The 21,201-nt window shown below is 41.1% G+C and overlaps 1 protein-coding gene across 1 annotated transcript in view; it reads left to right on the top strand.

Moving 5' to 3' along the window:
- The window catches only part of chrna8 (cholinergic receptor, nicotinic, alpha 8), a 119,512-nt gene that overhangs the window by 73,109 nt on the left and 25,202 nt on the right, over window positions 1–21,201 (top strand). The window contains exons 3-4 of the mRNA XM_039693124.2: window positions 3,907–3,951; window positions 14,871–14,980. Coding sequence (XP_039549058.2) covers window positions 3,907–3,951; window positions 14,871–14,980 — 155 coding nt within the window. The remainder of the gene's footprint in view (window positions 1–3,906; window positions 3,952–14,870; window positions 14,981–21,201) is intronic.

Here is a 21,201-nt window from a genome sequence, read left to right on the forward strand (position 1 = left end):
AACGACAAATAATGATTTGCTTTATGTTACATTCAATATTGTGTTCATATTTACGGTCCGTTTCTTCACAGAAACGTTTGTAAAAAAATCGCTAAAATTACTGTAGTTTGCTAACGATAGTCCCGCAACATATTTTCGTCGTCTCCGTTGTTTCCTGCGAACTTCACAAGACGCAAGAAAATAGCTGTAACCCACGCGACTGAGATAACTGCAGCTGTCGACGGGATCTTGGAAGTTGTGATAAACATCGGCGCATTTCCTGTGACGTAGGCGCTAGCGGCGACTTATGCATTGCCACTCTGTTTCAAGGGTCAAGGGGAAGGCGAAGGGGTAGGGCTAGGGGAAAGGGAAGGGGTAAGGGGTAGAATTGGGATTGGCCCTAAATATCACACCATGGTTAGTGATGATATCAGATGTTAGTACAATGGTACTTTGATATATACCGTGGTACTGTATGAATAACATATTGATTACTATTATATTTACAGTAAATGGTAGCCTAATCCAAGACCATGCAACTACTGTAACAAAATCCATAGTATTACTAATAATATACAGGCCTACATGGCAATACCTCAGTATATTTTTGTTAGTGAAATTCACTCTAGCCTATATCATTTCCATTCCATTTCCATTACACGAGAGTAGATGTTAAAACTTCATGCTGATTTATACTTGGCTTTTGCCAAGGTAAGCTAAGACATAGCTTTACAGTAAACTATGCTTCTCCATCCATTTACACTTCTTTCCATATGGCGGTGTGACCCCCTTCTGTCCGGCGTTAACGGCTGCAGTGTACTTGCCGCGTTGCACACACGACGGCTGCAACTACAGTGTGGTCTCCCTAGTGGACCACCACGACAACCGTCTGGATTGAGCCGAGTAGGGGACATCTCTAGGGTCTTCAAGTGGGCACCTTCCATCCTCAGTGTTTTGTCGACTAGCCCACGACACCTCAAGAGGGCTCGACAGTGACACTGGCGTCCCAGAGTCACCCCACTCCGTCCCCCACTCAACTCAGTCCAGCTTACTGACCCCTACAGAGACATAACCACAATCACGCGCAACCCAACCATACGCGCCCAGTCGAGCCCCACTGGTGCGTTATGAAGCAGTTTCAGTGGCAAACGGTTCAGTATGGCATACCACCTACCGCAAACCACAATATCTGGCCAACCACCGTCATTCAAACAATATACACAGGAACGTAATGACTGTAATTTTAGTGCAACCTATACAAACAGACTCTTCAAGAATTATACGAAACCGTAGCGTGGTGGCCTGCACATAGCCAGCTAGAATCTTTTTCGTCTCAACCACAGCCAGTTGCTGCTCCTCTCTGCTGCTTCAGATAAGTTCTTTACCGTGCGACGCAACTCTTGGCCACTGAATCCGACGTCTCTGAGGAACCGGGTTGTAGAGTGTGCCGCAAAACCTCGACAACCCACTTCCACTGGATAAACTTGGACTCTCCATCCTCGCTGCTCTGTCTCAGTGGCCAGATGAGCATACGGCAGTTTCTTCCTCTCATATGCTTCATCTACCGCATCCTCCCATGGCAGCTGAACAATGCATGCTAACCCATACCACAAAACAATATCTGGTCGTAAGTTAGTGGTAGCAATCTCAGGTGGAAAAATAAGCTGTTGATCAAGATCAGCCGGCATCTTCCAGTCCCTAGCAGTTTTCAGTTGTCCTGGGCGAGAATTGGTGTTAACATCTTTTCTTGGTGGTTGCTCGCCTGGGTGGAGGAATATTGTCTTCTGCATGTAATGTTTTGCAGGCGGCAACTTATTGGTCAGACTACACTTGCCCTCCAATGCTAAAGCCAAACATCGTAGTACTTGGTCATGGCACCAAGTAAACCGACCCTTGCTAAGAGCCACCTTACATTCTGTCAGAATGTGCCTTAAAGGTTCTCTAAGCGATGTGGGGCCAAAACATTTTTTGTCACATACATCAAACATCTCCTCACTATCGGCTAGCTGCCTGTCCCCTAAACACACTGTAAAAAACGTGGTCTCTGTAGACACCACAGGCTCCACAAACGGAAACAAAAACAATCATGTCTCACCCGGACCACGAAACCTAACAAACAGTGTTCCAGCCAATCACTGGCAAGAAGTATTTGAGGGTGGGTCTGGGTTGTTAGTGCGTGCACATGAAAGATAGTGTGTGTGAAGGAGAGAGAAGCATAAGAGGGAAGTTTGAAAAATGGCCGAAACACGACCAAAGAGACGTCGTTCTGAAGAACAAATTAAAAAGAAGAAGGAGTCGGATAAAGAACGTGCGAAGTTCCGAATTTACATCGGTAGCAAAGCTTTTGAACGATGGTGAGAACTCCGGCGGCAGAAGGGCTTCCAGTCCGACATTCAGGTTGCTCTGTTTTTGCTGGACAGGTGGGTAATGTTAAATTGTTTTTTTTCTTCTAAATTGACGCTTATGTTCGCCAAACCCACACAAGGATATAATTAGCTAGAAATGCACGTTCACAATTATTTCAGGAAGGACGCAAGGGAGGGGGAGGAGATGAGATGCGGAGGAGGGAGGGTCTAGCTAGCCTCCGATTTGTTTGAAAATATTCCGAACATCAACACCACACCCAGGATCGCTCAGAGAACCTTTAATGTGGCAGGTGATGAACACAAACGACAAGAGGGATCCTCTCCTACCCAGAGGTTTAGGTTCTGCGGCGATGGAAGGACATCATGTGTTGACCTTATAAGGAAACTGATCCTACTCTCTTCTATTGACCAAAGGTCTTGCCAGCCCAACTTGCGTTGTTCCACACTCTCCCATCTCATCCACTCTCCCTGCTTGGCCTGGGAAATGGCCTTTATACACCTCATCCTCTCCTCCTGTTTTCGCACCTCGTTGACTACCAGCTTCCTCCTTTGAGCTGGGCCTGCCTTGTGCCATTTAGGAGGAGCTACAGTACACTAAGCCGCCCAAAACCCCCTCTTCCATGCTGTAGCTGTCCCACAATATCCCCAATATGAAGGGCAGCCTTCGCCTCTACTACAGATTTCTCTGCTGACCACTTCCTACCAGTTTTTAACACAGGGGCTGCCTCCCTTACACATTTGTCACGTGATTCTACTAAGGTCATTTCCAGCCTGACATTGGCACACTTAAACTCCTCGGTTAAAGCAGAGACTGGCAGCTGCAATATTCCTTTACCATAAACTCCCAACCATTTAAATTAGATCTCTCTTTTTTCTTTCTTTCTTTTCTTTTTTTTTAAATCTTATTTATTCTATATCTTTAAAATTGTGCATAAACTGATCACTTGAACCTGTCTGAAGCTTTTCCTGCCTCTTCTTATTGGTCAGTTACTTATTGAACAATAGATGAAGCTAGAAACAAGAATATCTAAAGGTAAAAACATGAGAAATTGATGACACTGTAGATCATCCCTGGTCCAAACTCAATGAAATGTGAGGAAATCAGAGCTGACACTTTTCTGAATAAAACCAAAATCTTTGATCATTCAAAGCTGAATGTTCTTGAGCTTGAACACAGAGAGATTCTGAAACCTATCAATGCATGTTGAGGTGAAGCTTTAAATCCCAAGAGGTTTACTAAGAGATCTGTATTGTATTTGTGATTGTCACATTGTGAAACTGCTTTAAGGTTTGATTGCTCCTATTCATTGAATGTCACAGCTGTTTTTTTGGTCTTATCTTAAACGCTACAAAAGGCAAAGTCTACATTTGTGTGTGTGAGAAAGAGAGAGATAGAGAGTAAATGATACACCGAGACCAAAAAAGGAATAAACGTCTTTGTTCATAAAAAGGGTTGGGATTATAGAAGCAGAAAGGAGATTTGTTCAATTTGATGTAATCCTTCATTTATGTCCTCATTTAATACTGAATCTATTTTCTCTCATTTTTTTCTCTGCCCCAGGATGAAAAAAATCAGGTATTAATAACCAACGCCTGGCTACAGCTGGTGAGTTTCTACCTACTTTCCTTTTGTACTCATGCATTGTGCATGCATGTGTGTGTGGTCAAAAAGTCCCTTTAAGGAAACTATTACTTGGTGGCCCTTTTGGTAATGTCCCAGGAAAACTAAAGTATTTCCTTACTATTTACCAAGTGTCACAGCTAATTTTGGGGATGACCACATTTGTTTTGACTAATTGTCAAATTATATTTCAATAACATAGGCTTATTAAAAAATGTGCCTCTGTCTACATGTTTGCAAAACTCAAAATGTCAAGAAAGTATCCTATCAAAAGAGGCCCTTGGTAACGTCAAAACGCGTGGCCTGGGCCTACAAATATTGCTCGATGGGCTAATATAATCTGGTTCTTCGACGCCGAAGCGAACCAGAGCATGTTGCAGGTACGGCAAGATACGCAGTACTAGTTCCCTCTTCTAGAGAGTTACGTTAGGTTACGTTAGTAACCGAGTACGTTCTCTTAGTAGAGGTTCTCTTGTACTGCATAATATCTTACGCTAGGGGAACACAGTGTAAAACGCTGTGCGTGCTGGGATCCAACAACAAAGTCCCAAGGGCAGGTGCCCGGGGCTCATATAGTGCATAATCACTACGGACTCACAAAGAGTCTAGGAAGAGAGACTAGAAGCGTCATTGCTAATAAGTAAGCATCCTAAGGGAACTAAGCATATTAACAGTGTTCCACACAGTCAGGGTGAAAATGTTCTGCCAACTGTGTAACAGTATGGAGTTATTATGGAGTCCCATGGAGTAATTTTATCGATCAGCAAGCGGTGCTTAAGAGGTTATAGTATTCTGAGCTGAAGCAACGGGGCAGACAATACTGATTTTAGACCGTAAGGCGAGAACCTCTAGGTAATAAAACCATAAAAATGTTGACAGGGAGGCCCAGTCTGCCTCCATACAGATATCCTGCATGGTAATCAAGCTAGACCAAGTCCACGACAAGGCCATGCCTTTTATGAAGTGCGCTCTAACACCTAAAGGACAATCCAAGCCTTTAGACATGTATGCCAGCGCTATGAACTATCCATCTGGATAGGCTCTGTTTTGATTCGGCTAGTCCCCTGAACGAAGCGAAGAGCTGCTCAGTCTGTCTGAAAACAGACGAGCAAGACACATAAGCTCTTAATGCCCTGATTGGGCAAAAGAAGCTTGCATCCTTTTCCTCGTTGTAAACTGGTAGGGCACACAGGGAAATAACCTGAGCCCTGAACGGTGTGTTGAGGGATTTAGGCACGTATCTGTGTCATGGTTTGAGTATGCCTTTTGAGTCATTTGGCCCAAATTCCATGCACGTCATGCTTACTGAGAGTGCTTGTAAATCCCCTATGCTCTTCACTGACAAGAGCCATGCGAAACACTGTCTTGAATGACGGATGCCTCATGTCCGACAAGTGGATTGGCTCGAACGGGGCACCTTTCATGGCGGACAGTGAGCGTTTACTTGGGACGCAAACAGGTCTACCTGCACTCTGCCGAAAATATTCCACAGCAGTAGAACTGCCTGGGGTGCAGAGACCATTTTCCTGCTGGAATATTGTTTCTGGACAGTCTGTTTGGTCCTAAATCCAGGTGACCAGGCACATGTGCTACTCTCAATGAGCACAGATTGTACTGAACCCAGACCAGGAGGCGTTCCGTCAGCCTGTAAAGGTTTCGGGCACCACTCTCACACTCAAGGAAGTCCCCAGATTTGCACCTGACTGGTACCAGTCTATTGCCTTCCAAGGTTTCAGAGCTGTGATGCATTTCGGATTGACCTTGTGGTGAAACAGACCAAAGGCCCATGCCCGAGCTGGTACTCACGCTTTTAGCCATAACTGCAGTGGGCACATGCAAAGCAGACCCAACTGGAGTACTGATGATGCGGAGGCCATGAGACCCAGCATTTTCTGAAACCTTTTGAGCGGGACTATAGTTCCGCAGCAGAAGGCTTTCGTGATGCACTTAATGTTCAGGCTGCACTCTGGCGACATTCGTGCTGTCATAGACAGCGAGTTCAGTTCTGTGCCCAGAAAAGATGTTTTTTGACTGGGAGAAAGCGAACTTTTCGAGATGTTTGAGTGATATGGTCCTGTGTTCTATGAGCTCTGAGTGCTAGAATCAAACTAGAATCAGCCAATCGTCCAAGTAGTTCATAACTTGCATGCCCCAAAGTTTTAGGGGTGCGAGAGCCACGTCCATGCATGTAAATGTACGGGATGCTAGGAATAGGTACGGGGCGCTAGGGACAGGCAGTGTAGCGGCGGGGACGTCGAGCAAACTGCAGTGAATAGCCTCTTTACCCATGCATTAACATGTATAGCTAGGGGTAGAATGAGATCTGGGCTCTGGCCGCAACATAGTGGAGACAGGAGAGCTTTGGTTTGCTGTAACGTAAAACACTGTGCTTGCAGCATTTGAGGCGGGGGGCGCGCCGATCGTGGTGTGCAGCCTGTGAGTGAATGTGGGCATGGGACAGCGGGCACATTTACTGCAGACAGCTGTTTCGGGCGATCTGCTGCGAATCTAGAGTGCTTTGGTAAGCAGTGCTTCATAGCCTATGACGTCTTCTGAACCTCGCTGGGGAGATGGGCGCGTCGAGGAACGCTGAGCACTTCGCGTCCGGCATCTCAGATAACGTCAGCAACGGTGAGAGAAACCACGTTCCTGCCCAATGGCCTGTGCAGCGGATTTTTTGCAGGAAACATCCATCCAGTCGGTTGTTCTCTCACAGCCGAGGCTCGCCCCGGTCTGTGAGAGTAGACACATCAGCTCGGATTCTATGCTGGCCTATTTCCCTGACGACTCGCGAGCAGAGGAGGGAGGTCCAGAGCTCGCCCAATCCTCACTGTCCAACGCCAGGATAGAGCAGCTGGCCTTCTCTACAGAAGCAGCTACGTTGTCCATCGGTGAGCGACTCGAGTGAAGCTGGTGAAGCTCGCGGGGGAACCGGGGGAAGATAATCAATACAATTAGATCAAATGCTCAGAGATAAAGAGTAAAAGATGTACCTGACTCAAGAAATGATGGGCTTATGGGCTGATCTCATTACAGATCGCCCTAAGCCTCGTGTGCTCTTCCTTTAAATACCCAGACCAAGACAGAAATTTCTTTCACATGGAAACATTTGCTTACAATGGGAATTTGCATTCAGAGTTTACACCTTTTTAGACCAGGGTGCCATTTGCCTGGAAGACACAGCCTTCTTTTATCTATAATCTCTCAAAAACTTTATTACCTTTTGGTTTACTTCTGTGGAGAATTAGACTTTTGTAACAGTTGCACTGAAACATTCCAAATGATACCAAACATGTATAGTGTTGTATGATCATTGTTCACACTAAACCATATAGATTTTTGGGTGAATTTCAGGTGATCTCCGCATGAGTGAGAGAAGGAATGGGGTAATGGAGGGTCAAGGCAAAGAGATGTAGATTAGAAGAGATGTCTTCCTCAAGTGCTCATTGTTCAGACATTAACCTGGACAGCAAAAACAACTGAAGAATTATTTGAAATTTAAATAGGTTGTTCCAGTTGCATGGCAGGTCAGGCTAACAAAAGTTTCAGACATCAGAGCAACAAGATTAAAGATTTTTCAATGGCTTCAAGGATTAATGTCACATCCCTTGGTCACATCAGGCAGATTTACAACTAAAATAACAGCTTGTAGTGGAGCAAGTCTATGTCTGGGAGCTCGACTTATAATGGACTTTCTGACCCTAGAGTGCTTTAAGATGGTGTCAGAATTTGAATATAGTAGAGTTCTGAAAACCTCATCTAGATATTGTTTACTTGAGTGAAAGCTTCCATGATGAGAAACATTAAAAACCAAATTAATTGCATAAATGTGCAGGCCCACTAAATGTGCAAAACGTAAGCATATATTTGGTAAACACATAATCAGCTTTAAAGCAGGAAAGTGTGAAAATTAATGAAAGACATGTTCATGAATGTGTATATGCTCACAAATTGCTCCAATTGGCTGATGCCAACAGTGAGTTTTAGTTGTTGAAAGGTGTTTCTATCTGTCTGAAACATTCCTTGGCTCTAATTCACCTTTATTTAACTCATCAGCCATAATGCATGATTTTAGCCAACTGAGCACTTAACCATGAAATTAAGCTGGATAAGAAATTTTCCACTAAGGAATGGCTCTGATTATGAACCCAACATCCAGACCAGTTGCTTTCCAAAGTGCTAAATTGATTTAGAGACAGACCTTGCACAGATGATCACCCATATATTGACTTGAAGGGTTAGTACACCCACAAATAAAAATAAATAAATTGTCATCAATTACTTAGCCTCATGTTGTTCTAAACCCGTAAGTCCTTCGGAACAATAAAAATTGTTCCGAGGATGAACGAAAGTCTTATGGGTTTGGAACAACATGAGGGTAAGTAAATAATGACATAATTTCCATTGGGTCAACTAAAGCTTTAAAAAAAGATTTTTTGACGTTGTAAATTATAGCAGATACATATTAAATGTACCATTAGAGACTGGATTGGAGAGATCAGGGACCATTGTAACTGGGATGATGTGTTTTAGTCCTAGATCAAGTGTGCCAAACTCAGCACCTGGAATGCCACATTCTTGAAGATTTAGTTCCAACGCTGCTCCAACATGCATACCTGTAGTTTTCAAATAATCCTGAAGGACTTGGGTAGTTTGATCAGGTGTGTTTAAAGCTACACTGTGTGATTTTTACCCCCATCTAGTGGTGAAAAGGCATATGAACATCCAGTGAATTTTAATTTCTGTTCCTCTCAATTCCGATTTCGTTTTAACTCCAACGGTGGCCAATATAGTCCAAGATTAACATGGCTTCCATTTCGTCTTTGTCCATGAGTGTTAACTCAAATGTAAACGCGAAAAGCGAAGCTTGAATTAACGGGTATGTCCCTCTTTGGCTAATGTACTTTCAAGATGGAGGGGCAACATGGCGACCGACATTAGAACCCCTTACCCGTATGTATTTTCAATGGCATATTATACACTCACAAGAATACTTTATTACTTGAACGAAGTAAATATTCATTAATGAGCACATATATTTTTGAGCTAGTTTTTAGCTAAGAGTAAACTAAAAGAGTTACACTGTGTAGCTAGCTTTAATTAGATTCAAAGCTAAACTCTGCAGAACTGTGGCCCTCCAGGGAGTTTTATACCCGTATCTCTCAAATTTTAGCATAAAGTAGCTACATATGTCTTACAAACCTCAGTTGCTTTAATATACAGTTGTGTTCATAATTTTGCACCCTCTGTAAATATGATCAAAGATGTCTGTAAAAATAAATCTGCATTGTTTATCCTTTTGATCTTTCATTCAAAAAATTAAATGGCCAGAATTATTGGCACTGTTTTATTAAATACTACAACCTCCTTTTGCCAAGATTTTTTTTAGTTTCATCTGACCATAAAATCCTATCCCTTAGTTCCAGTCGTGTCTGACAACTGAAAATGCTGGAGTTTGTTTTAGGATGAACGAGAAGGATTTTTCTTGAAACCCTCTCAAACAACATGTGGTCGTGTAGGGATTGTTTGATTATAAATAATAACAATAATGCAACTATGTTATAGTTAACTCGCAATTAATTGCAATTAATCACAAATTTTTTATCTATTCTAAAGGTCTCTTGATTTTTTTTTTTTTTGCCTCATTTTTTTTTCTCAGATTAATGCTCTTATCAACATCGAAAAAGTGGATTGGCTTGCTTTGTCCAAATGTTTTTTTTTGTTGTTGTTGTTTTTTTTTATTGAAAACAACATTGGCATTTACTGTGTTTAATTTCACACTAACATTCGCACTTGGAGCAAATAATCTCTCACACAATGTAACACTGTCCATCAATAAAAGGGTGAAAAAAAAATACTGCCGAGGTACTGATATTGACGAGGGAGCGGAGAATTCAACACTATCTCACGACCAATTCGTACGAATTCGACGCATGATTAAAAAGTGTCTAATTCGTACTAATTTTACGACCTCACTCGTACTAATTCGTACAATTTGTCTAAACCCACATGATGGTTAGGTTTAGGGGCGGGGTCAGGGGTAGGTCATTCGTACGAATTCATACGAATTGGCCAATTCGTAAAATATGTACGATTTAGCAAAATCGTGTTAATTCGTACGAGTGAGGTCGTATGAATTGTTACGAATTAGCCACTTTTTAATCATTCGTCGAATTCGTACGACTTGGTCGTGAGATCGGATTGGAGAATTCGCATGAGCTGTGATCAAGTGGTGTTTCAAACTGGACTTGCTGCGATGATAGCTCAGTTCACAACAACAAAACACAAAGATGACTTCGGTCTTTTCGATGGAACCATTTGTCAACTTTTTAAAAGTAAACTTTCCATTCAGAATCTCATAGAGTGCCAAAGTTATGACGTCACTTTGTAGGCCAAAACGAGGAAGGGAGTTAGTTTTTTAGCATTGTTGGTTCCCTCGTCCTAAAGTCTATGGGTTTTTTTAAATGGGTTTTTGCTAAATCGACTGAAATATGGTCTGTGGTTAACAACGCCTCTAAATATTTTCACGTTTTGATCTGACATAAAACACACAGTTATAACCTGCTTGTGGTTTTTTTTAAACTTTATTGTGTCTGCTTGTGTTTTCATTGAACTTTATTTAAGTTTCAAAATATATAAATTTTGGATTAACTTGTAAAGATAATCTTGATAGACAACATGTGTAAGGGTCACAACGCTTTGTTGAACAGAGATCTTATTTTTTGCGATTTTCCAAAAGTCTTTCCAAAAGCATGGCTTTTCGATCGAGGGAACCCATGCGCCACTAACTTCTGAGTTGCCCCACAAAGTGACGTTGTAACTTCGGCACTCTGTTGGCATCCATTTCGGCGTCTTGAGCTCGTCATCCACTCAAAATGTAACGTTGAACACCAGCTCGCAAGCCCAAACAAATGCGTGAGGCGTTCCTGTTGTTTAGTTTCCGGTCTAGCTAGATCTGTTTGTGCTTTGGACGACAAGCATGCCGCTGGCCGCGTCCTGTTACAAAAGCATGTGAAAAAAAAGAAAAAAAAATGAAAAAATGAAAAAATTTACGCCAATAAAATGGGCGATAAAATGGCGCCGATAAAAACGTCGTTAATAACGTGAACTGACAGACCTAATTTAAACATTTTAAAATAAGATGGTTAGAAAAAAATATCAGCCCAAGTCATGAAAATATATAATATAAAATTGGTTTAAATGTACTCTCACCTCATATTTTTTGGTTCAAAACGTTTTAGTTATTTAAAAACATTAAACTGCACATGACATTGGGACCAAAGTGGATCTGTTCTTTTCTTGGACATGGAGAAATAGTATGTTCGAAGTATGTGTTCTAGTGTATAAAATATGTGCAGCGCACATTCCCTGATCCTATTATGTCAGTGCCGAGCAAGCAATTGTGTCCGCAGAGAGAGACATCGCCTCAGGGAATACGCTCACTAAAGCACACTGGGACATCTGAGCCACAGAGAGATGTGTGGGACAGAAACTCCTCTTTCCTCCTGACTGATCTGATCTGAGAGGATGAAACAAACATCATTTCTCCCTGTTGTTTGAACTTAATTAATTGTGCATCAGTGAAAATCACACAAACAAATTATCAGAAATTGTTGAAAGGGTGCTTTATAATGATGGCAATATGTGAACATGAAAATGTATAAAAGTTGTGCCTAACAGGTATTTTTATTTTCTTAAGTTTTTGGAATTGGTAAATGGACTGCATTTATATAGCGCTTTCATAGATCTAATGGCCACCAAAACGCTTTACATAGCGCCTCACAGTCACCCATTCATACACCGACGGCGGTGTCAGCCATACAAGGCGCCATCCAGCTCATCGGGAGCTGGGGTTAGGTGTCTTGCTCATAGACACCTCGACATTTGGTCAGGCGGAACCGGGGATTGAACCACCAACCTTTCGGTTTGTAGATGACCTACATGAACCACTGAGCCACTGCCACCCCTTAAAAGTGTTTAATTTGTTCATAGGATGCTTTTGTAACAGGATGCGGCCAGCGGCATGCTTGTCGACCAAAGCACAAGAAGATCTAGCTAGACCGGAAACTAAACAACAGGCACGCCACACACATTTGTTTGGGCTTGCAAGCTGGTGTTCAACGTTACATTTTGAGTGGATGACGAGCTCGAGACGCCGAAATGGATGCCAATAGAGTGTTTCAACGTCACTTTGTAGGGCAACTCAGAAGTTAGTGGCGCATGGGTTCCCTCGATCGAAAAGCTATGCATTTTTCCCGTAGACTTTGTTTAGGGTCTCTTTAGGGAAAGTGTTTAGGGTCTTCTACCGAAATAAAATATTTTAGAGAGGGAGTAAACCTCATGTTGCTTCATACCCATTTATCTTTCATTCATCGTTGGAACCCAAATGAGGATATTTAAGATATATTATTTAAAAATTCTGTCTCAAACATGCATGCTTCACATGTCAGAACAAACCTCATTGACTATGTAGACTTTCAATGGACAAAAGGATGAGAGAATATTAAAAATAAAAGATGAACATAAGTGAGTCTTCTGGGTTTGGAACAACATGAGGGCGAGTAGCTTAAATTATTTTTTCACTGGCCCGACAGTGGAAAAGTGACATTGTAAGCCAGGGCTTACTATTCACTGGGCAGGGCCAATAAGCCCTGTAAGGAGGAGGGGTATGGCTTTAGAAACTCCAAAATGGTCGTGGCTTCCTCCCATTGAGAGACAGACACGACACGCATGCATGTACTGTATAACAAGAGAACATAAAAAGAGAACACATACTTATTCAGTCACATCTGCTTCAATTTATTTGTGTTCACAGGAATGTACAAAACAACTTCATTAAGGCTTTTATACGGTGGCCCAGTAGTACACAACAAAATGAAATCCAAGCAAAGCAAACATAAGTTGACAACACAACAAAATGAATTCACAACGGAAAATGTACAACATAACATGACAGGAATTATGTGATTAACTCTTTCCCCACTAGCATTTTTGAAAGAAGTTGCTAGCCAGCGCATATTTTTGATAAACATAGTTGCATGGCCCCCTGAATTATTTTGTTGTATGAATATCTGATCGTGCAATCAAAAGCAAGAACAGACCCTCTGCTTCTTCCCAAAATTCTAGATTTTTATATCCTAGCTTTATTCTAGCCTTTGGACACATGAAGACACGTGCCTTTGGTGTGAGAGACCCGGGTTCGAATCCACTGTGAGACACCCACAATGTGTCCTCCTGAGCAAGACACTTAACCCCTAGTTTCTCCAGAGACGGGCGACCTCCTCTGACATATATAGCAGTTGTAATTCGCTTTGGATAAAAGCGTCAGCTAAATGAATAAATGTAAATGTAAATTGTTTTAAATGTTTATGTTTGCTGGTAGCCTGATAAGATGACATGGTGAAATGAGAAGCAGCCCTGACCCTGTCCTGACTCAGGAAAAACTCCACCTTTGTTCATGACCAGTTCTCAAGCCCCATTTGGCCCACTTTGGACCAAGATAAGTGTGGGTATCTGCAGTTTGCTGAATGGGCACGATGAAAGGAAGAGATGTGCTGAAAGGTCTTTATAGTTGGTTGCGAAAGCTGCCTGTTAGGGTGTCAGGTAGGGTTAGTTTCTGTTGTAGCATTTCACCTTTCAGCCCAGAGCAAGCCTTGGAAGTGACAGTGGAAGCGCAACTGGCCCTGGCATGTACTTGCATGCTCAATTTTGGCTCGACAGTGGAAGCACAGCTAATTAAAGATTTTAAAGCTGTGTTTGTGTTTAAGTATAATTAAATATTCATAATTCCACACAGCTTTGTGGATGAATAAAACGGTTATGATAAAAAACATAAAACAAAAATGAACTCTTTTTACATTTTCCCTAATTAGGATCATTAACAAACAATGGAAACTAATTATCAATGCAGCAAGTCTGATTTCAGGCTATACTGTTAGTTATTGATGCAATGTCTTGTTTGCCTTTTGTCAGTTGTCGATAGTCTTCCTTATCGTGATGTATATTCCAGTGAAATGGCTTTTTGAACAAGAAAAAATGTAGGAGACTTAATTTTGCCCATAGGGAATTGATGTGGATCATTGTGGTGCTTTCATGTGAATGACATGTCAGGGCGTTCCACCCTCATGCCATTAAACGCATTAGAGAAGAGATGTCACTGCAAGTGGGAGGGGAATATTCCATAAATATATATATGAAGAGTTCAGAATGCAAAAGCCTCTAAGTGTCATCCGAAATTTTCTGACAGTTTAGTAATTTCACTTAAATGACAATTAATTGGTAATTGTCATTGCCATTTAAGTGAAATTACTGAACTTGATAATTATAATTCTAGAAAAAAAAAAAATATATATATATATAGACTACCAGTCTTTCTTAAAAGCAACAGGAAGCACACTACTATGTTATTAAAGTATATAAAGACTGGTAGTCTACATATATATATATATATATATATATATATATATATATATATATAGTGGCACCACATATTAACCTACCCTATAATACAGCAGAGATGCAACTTCATAGGCTAGAGAAATATAGCCGAGGACCATCTACACCTCGGAATAGAAATCAGATGCAGCTTATGCAAGATGTCAACATACATTACTCTTACTAAATAGGTTGACTTTATTATTTATGACTGAATTATTGGCATTTATGTGTGCCAATAATGCCTTTGCTAAGTGTGCCAACACATGCCTTTGCTCTGTGTTGTAAGTTCTCTCTTCATTTCCCAGTGGTAAATGTACATGATGTGTGTACCGTGTACCCTTGGCAGACCCCAGCTGTGTGATTGTGTTATTGTGTTTACTGGCTGTGTGTGTGTAATCTGTTTGTCTCTTTAGCAATCAAACATTTCAATGTTGCTGAATCTGATGTATGTTTTTTTTTGTGTTCAGGGATGGACGGATGTCTATTTGAGCTGGAACCCTGATAACTATCCTGGTGTTCAGAACCTGCGTTTCCCATCCAATCAGATCTGGACACCAGATATTTTGCTCTATAACAGGTAACGGAACACAGTCACATTTACATTTTTCTGTTTTCTTTTAGCCTAAAATGCTCTTTCTTCTTAAACAGGCTAAATAATCTGCCTTAACCTAACAACACAATAAGCCACTAGAGGCTCTCAGTGATTTTACCATCTACACACACGACGCATGCAAGAAGTGGCTTATTACTTTTATAAGACAACAGCAACATACAAATGACATAGGCAAGAAGAAAACTATTTTCGGTTGCCAAGAAACATACATTAGCATGTATATTGGATGTGATCAAAAATGTTTAAAAATGTTGGCGTTAGCAATAAGCATTTTTGGGGCAAAGGCTTGGCTCAGGAATATGCAGTAAGTAAATGGAATGTGCAAACACAATTCAATTTCAGTTCTATCAATCAATACACATGAAGTGACTAAGAGTAAATTTGTACTTCTGCTGTGTTGAATTGTGGCCGAAGGGACAGAGAAAGTGTATTTAATAATACATGAGCCCTGATTTCACTCAAACAGGAGAAAGCCAAAACCAAAATTTAAACTGAGGTTTTTCTATCATTTGGCCAAAATCACATGTTATAAAAGATGAAGGGCTAGTACAAATCCACCTGCCAACAACAGCAGAACCATTAAAATATTTACATTGAGAAAAGCTTGATAACATTGAAATAATGCATTTAATTATTTTAAAATAATTGATTGTTTTGAAAATAATGTATTTTAAATATTTAATCATTAATTAAAATTGTAATTTCACAATATTACATTTTTTTTGTTTGTATTTTTGATCAAATTAATGCAGGTTTGATGTGCATAAGAGACTTCTCTCAAAAACATTAAAAATAGTAATGTTTCCAAACTTTTGACTGGTGCTGTATATATATATATATATATATATATATATACAGTATATTAGAGATGTACGGATGTATCGGCCACTAATCAATATCGTCCGATTAAAGCTATTATTTTCGCTTTAAAAACAACCAACGATCAGTGCTGATTATATCCGATTATATCCGCCTCTTCACTACACTTCCCAGCATCCCTCTTGTCTACACACCTGCTTGTCATGATCGTCACCTGTGTTTAGTCAATTGTCATCATCTGTGCCACCTGTTTCTGTTAATTAGTATGTGTATTTAGTTCCTGCTTGTCTTCAGTTCAGTGTCCGGCTTGGACAAACTGGATTAAAGTCAACTTTGTATTTAATGGCAAGACGTATTTCTGATATATGTGACAGTTTCAATGTACCAGAAAACGTTGAGCAAATATCTTGTGGTGTAATAAATATATATGATGAGACGAGGATCATTTTATGTGACAAAATGTATACGGATTATAATGTAGTTGGAATTTGGAAGGATTTTAGGAAGGAATGAGAAGATATCTTTCTTTTTCTAAGAAATACAGGATTAGTTAACATTATATAGGTTATGTATAATTCTTATGAGTTTATTTTGTATATTTGTGTAATTATGTATATCTATATGGATAGGTGTATATGTAGGTGTGTGTGAGTGGTTATCAGGGTTTTTTTTCTTGTCTTTTTTTTTTTAACTGAAGTATGTAAAGCCATGATTTTACACACTCCTGTACAGTAGGTCAAGTCACCTTTATTTATATAGCGTTTTTTACAATACAGATTGTATCAAAGAAGCTTCACAGTGATAACATTAAAATAATACAACACAGATTTATTATATTGTTGAATATTAAATGTCCCCAACTAAGCAAGTCAAAAGCCAAGGCAACAGTGGCAAGGAACCAAAACTCCATCAGGTGACTGAATGGAGAAAAAAACCTTGGGAGAACCCAGGCTCATTCGGGGGCCAGTTCTCCTCTGGCCAACGAAGGAACAGTGTGATTCGGGTAGCATTACAAAACAAATTGAATCGAAACATTTTAAGTATTTGTCCATTTTCATCTGATTGGAAATGGACAAGCAGGTGGTGGTATGCACCTATAAATGCTGGTTTGCGATCCGCCATTAAACTAGAAGAAATAGAATTAGTTCAGTGTCCGTTCTTATGTGTATCACATGACATGAGTGTGTACTGGCAGTCTGCCTGTCTGAACCCTGGGTGTTGTTTATTGTAAGTAAAAGTTGTCGTTTTTAGAATTTTGGATATCTCGTCTTCCTTTGCCTACTCAACCCATGACAATCCTGTCAATCAAAAGGGTGCGGAAAAACATGTCAAATTGTAACGCATACAGTGTGTGAAGAAAATCTCCCTTGTTGAATTTAGGGCAAGTTAACGCGACCGTTATAATTGTTATAAAATAACAACGTTAATAGAGGCTTTATTTGACCCTTTGAATCTCCTGTAGTTCAGGGTTGTCTGATATATGTTTTTTGCATACATTAAACTTGATTTGTAGAGCCTCCCATCCAATAATCACAAAGAGCTTTGTTACTTCTGATAAGAATTTATACAAATTTTATACATTTTTATAATGAAATTCTTATAATAAATGGGGTTTTGACGCTTTTAAATGTGAAAGATCGCTGTAGTGCCCCAATTCAATCAGCTGTTTTCTTCCACTTCAATACAATTTACATCTAGAAAAAAATGCATGAATATCAGAAGGTTTGTTGAAAGATACAGTACAACTTACCGAAATCTGTATCATGACTCTTGTGTATCTCACTCAATCTGTTTCAACCGCTGAAAGACGTCAACTTGTGAACAATATCACTTCCACCGTCTGGCCGGACGGTTCTAAGAATGGTTAGGAATGGGAATGGTTCCACCGTCTGGCCGAACGGTTCAAAGAATGGTTAGGAATGGTTCCAGTTGTATTTTTGAATTCTCTGCACAGACTGTAAATATCTGATCAACCTGTCATGATTCTGCCAGTGTCCTTGATTTTTATTTAGTCTTGAGGCAGGATCATGAGTTTTGTGTGCAAGCATATGGCCTTGTGTTTTTGCCATGTGCTTGTGTTGTCTCGTTACCTAACAACACCCCCTTGTTATCCTTGTCTTGTCATCATGGTCTAGTCTGCTTCACCTGTCCTTGTCATTAGGGTTCCCTATTTAATCCCCTTGTGTTTGCAGTCCTGTGTTGGTTCATTGTCAAACTTTGTTACACACATTGTGTGAGTTAGTCTACCTGTGAGAACCCTGTTTTAGGAAGAAGTCTTGTTTGTTTGCTACTTGTATTTACTGTCAGTTTAGTGTCTAGATCTTGTCTAGAAAATTCTAGTTTTGTTTCGTTTTGCCCCCTCGTGTGTTATGTTTTCCTGTTTTTGTACCAATGAACCACGTGTTCTTTGCATTCTGTCTGCATTTGGGTTCATCTCCTCGCATCCCATGACACAACCTCCTTAACGCAGACACCATTTACAGTACTTCACCATTTACAGTATCTCATATTGTCTGTTTATTATTGTGTCAACAAGACAGTGATTGATTTTTTTTGTATTACATTCTGAAGAGTGGCCGTTATCTGCTCCAGAGTGGAAAATGAAACCACATCAGTGTCTCGTTCCCTGTTCTCAGGGAACACAGGTTACAGACATAACCTGAAAGGTTCTCTTTCGAAAGGGAACTCTCACTGTATCAGAACACTATGGGGAATGATCTACCCACGCTGCCATGCTGAGGGGCGTGCATACCAAATTATGGCTGTGACAAAATATGTCAAAAAACACTCCCCCTTCAGGTCACACACAGGCTGTCAGTGACCGTATTCCCTATGGCCACTGCCCAAGCCAAAAAACCCTTTTGCGCCGCCGTCACAGTTACATCACGGCACTAGCTGGAGGCAAAACAAAGTGAAAACTGGAGGCGGCCAATACAAAACAGCACAGATTCGGCAACATAATAAGGAGCTTAAATAATTGTTACTATTATTAAATGTCATCACGCTGTATCTGGAACTTTTATTTCTAGAAAATATTCACATCATTAAAATTGCACTGTAATTTCACTCTTTACATTGTCGTGGTCTCGGCAGAACTGCGGGTCGTACACACAAGTCTTGTACAGGACCATATAGGCATCTAAAAATTTATATGCCCTCAGTTTCTATTTACTATCGGTTTCTCTATAAGGTAGGTGTAAAAGTCAGGCCACTCAACCGAGGTAACGTACGTTAATCCTGTCAGATCGTGTGGTGTGTAGGCGGCTACAGGTCGGCCAATCTGGCCAATCGCAGTCCTGGACACTGAGTGACCTTACACATTAAGATAATATCGGATTTTCTCCAGTCATTGTTAAAAAACAAGCTAACAACCCTTGCTAACTAGCGTTAGTGAAGCGGCCAGATGGATCTTTCTGGCTCCACCTAAGCTCCGCCCACATAAAAACGTCACCATGTTTGCCAACTGTAAAAGGGTCTATAAGAGGCCTCAGATACAATGAAGGCCTACCACGGCTGCTCAAAGCTTTGGAACCAACAACATCTGTGTTCGGGTTTCCTTTAAGGGAATATAGCCTGGGGGTCCTAAGGAGTCCGGTGGACTGAGGTGGACATGAAGTCAACCCCACATACCACCAGGGAGGCTGACCTGGTATAATGACCTAGTCTTGCCAACAACCTGTCTGTTTCCTAATGGTCATCCTGTAGAGTAGAACTCTGCATAGCGCTTTCTAACCCTTGTGAACGAGGGGAGTAATTCTACCCAATCCTGGACCTACACAGTGCTTTAAAGCCATATGGAGGCTGGGCACTCTGAAAGGGACCCTAATAGGGGTGCGCTTCCAGCTCTAGTGCTGATCTAACAGGAAGGCCTTGCGAGTCCTTCGACTTCCCAACAAGACTTAGGGAGCTAAGTATTCATATAGAACGATCCTTGGATTCTGAAACACCATACTCAAGACCTGATAAGTATTGACCAGGCTCTGGGCTAGATTTTGCTTTTGCAATGTTAAGCATCCAACTCGTTGGGGTTCCTCCTTCAAGGGGACCTTGTCAAGGCCTAACTACTTGATAGCGGAACTGTTAGAGCTAGTTACAGAATTCAGGTGCCCTCACAGACATGTGGGCCTGTTTAGACTTATTTTACATTGCCAACAGGCTGTGTACTCAGCAAAAGCGCTATCGACCCTTTAAAGCAAGGGGAGTACAATCTTACGCTACCGGATTATCGAGGAGGCCTACTGTACGGCATACAGCAGCTTCGAATTTCATGGACATCACCCTCGGCATTGCTTTTTAAACAGAGTCTCTAAATAATTCAAAATTGGTCAGCCTCAGACTGATGTAAGAAGCACTTGGGGTGAGAGATTTAAATCCTTCAAATCTGTCAGAAAATCAACCTAGTATGCTTGCGACACCGTCTTGTGTGTAAGGCATCCCCAGCCAGATCTGTCACTGCGTATGCCCTGCCATTTAAGCGTGCTGTCATATTTGATATATTACAGTCATAGGGGCTTAAGAGGTAGGGCCGGAGCGCTTAGTGTCAATGCCTCTCCAGTCGTGAGACAGTTCATGAACATCTCGTCAATTGGGGCATCGACATATACCCGTGTTCGCGCATCCCCTCAACGTCATGGTAGTTTGCTGATGGTGATCAATGTGTGCTGAATAAAGGTTTGTTCATGCCTTTCCGATCTCATTGTGAAGATCCAACAGGAATGAAAGGCTCACGAGAGCTTGAGCTTTATGGCTGGAAAGAAACCATCCGTCAAGTCTGTCACAAGGGGGCTCTTTCCTCACACGCTCCAACGACAGAAGAAGCCTTGTTGAAGCATGTTCCATAACACTCAACAGCTTAACATAAGCAGTGCTGGGTGGCTGTGAGGGTTTGGGTTGTATATCATCTTCACCCTCATCAGCCATCTCCTGCTCTCTTTGGCTGATAGTTTTTATACACAGAGCACTCGCTGCTGGATCAGAGGATGTTAGTGACAATAGATCCTCATGCTGCAGCTCACTCTGGCGAGTCTCTGAAGGGTGTGAGAGATTAACAACTCTCTCAACCTTCTTATCGAGCTCTCTCTGAAAAAACCTACAATTAAAATCTCTGCTTTGCCTCAGCGAGAGTTGGACCTGAATTGCCTGGATTCAGATCTCGAGAAGGGAGCAGACAAGAGTGGAGTTTTCTCAAGGGAAAAAAAACTCACAGTGGCATAAACAGATCCCTCAGGAACTGATCGTGCATGCTCTGAATTAACAAGTTGTGTCATCATCAAGTATCAATATCTTAGACACAGATGCACACACTTCCTGAAGCGTTTTTCACAAGCCATGATTACCTTTTTGGAGTTTTCAGGTTGAAGTATACA

The sequence above is a fragment of the Pimephales promelas genome, chromosome 6 (assembly GCF_988280905.1).
Source record: "Pimephales promelas chromosome 6, fPimPro1.hap1.1, whole genome shotgun sequence".
Taxonomy (NCBI): Eukaryota; Metazoa; Chordata; class Actinopteri; order Cypriniformes; family Leuciscidae; genus Pimephales; species Pimephales promelas.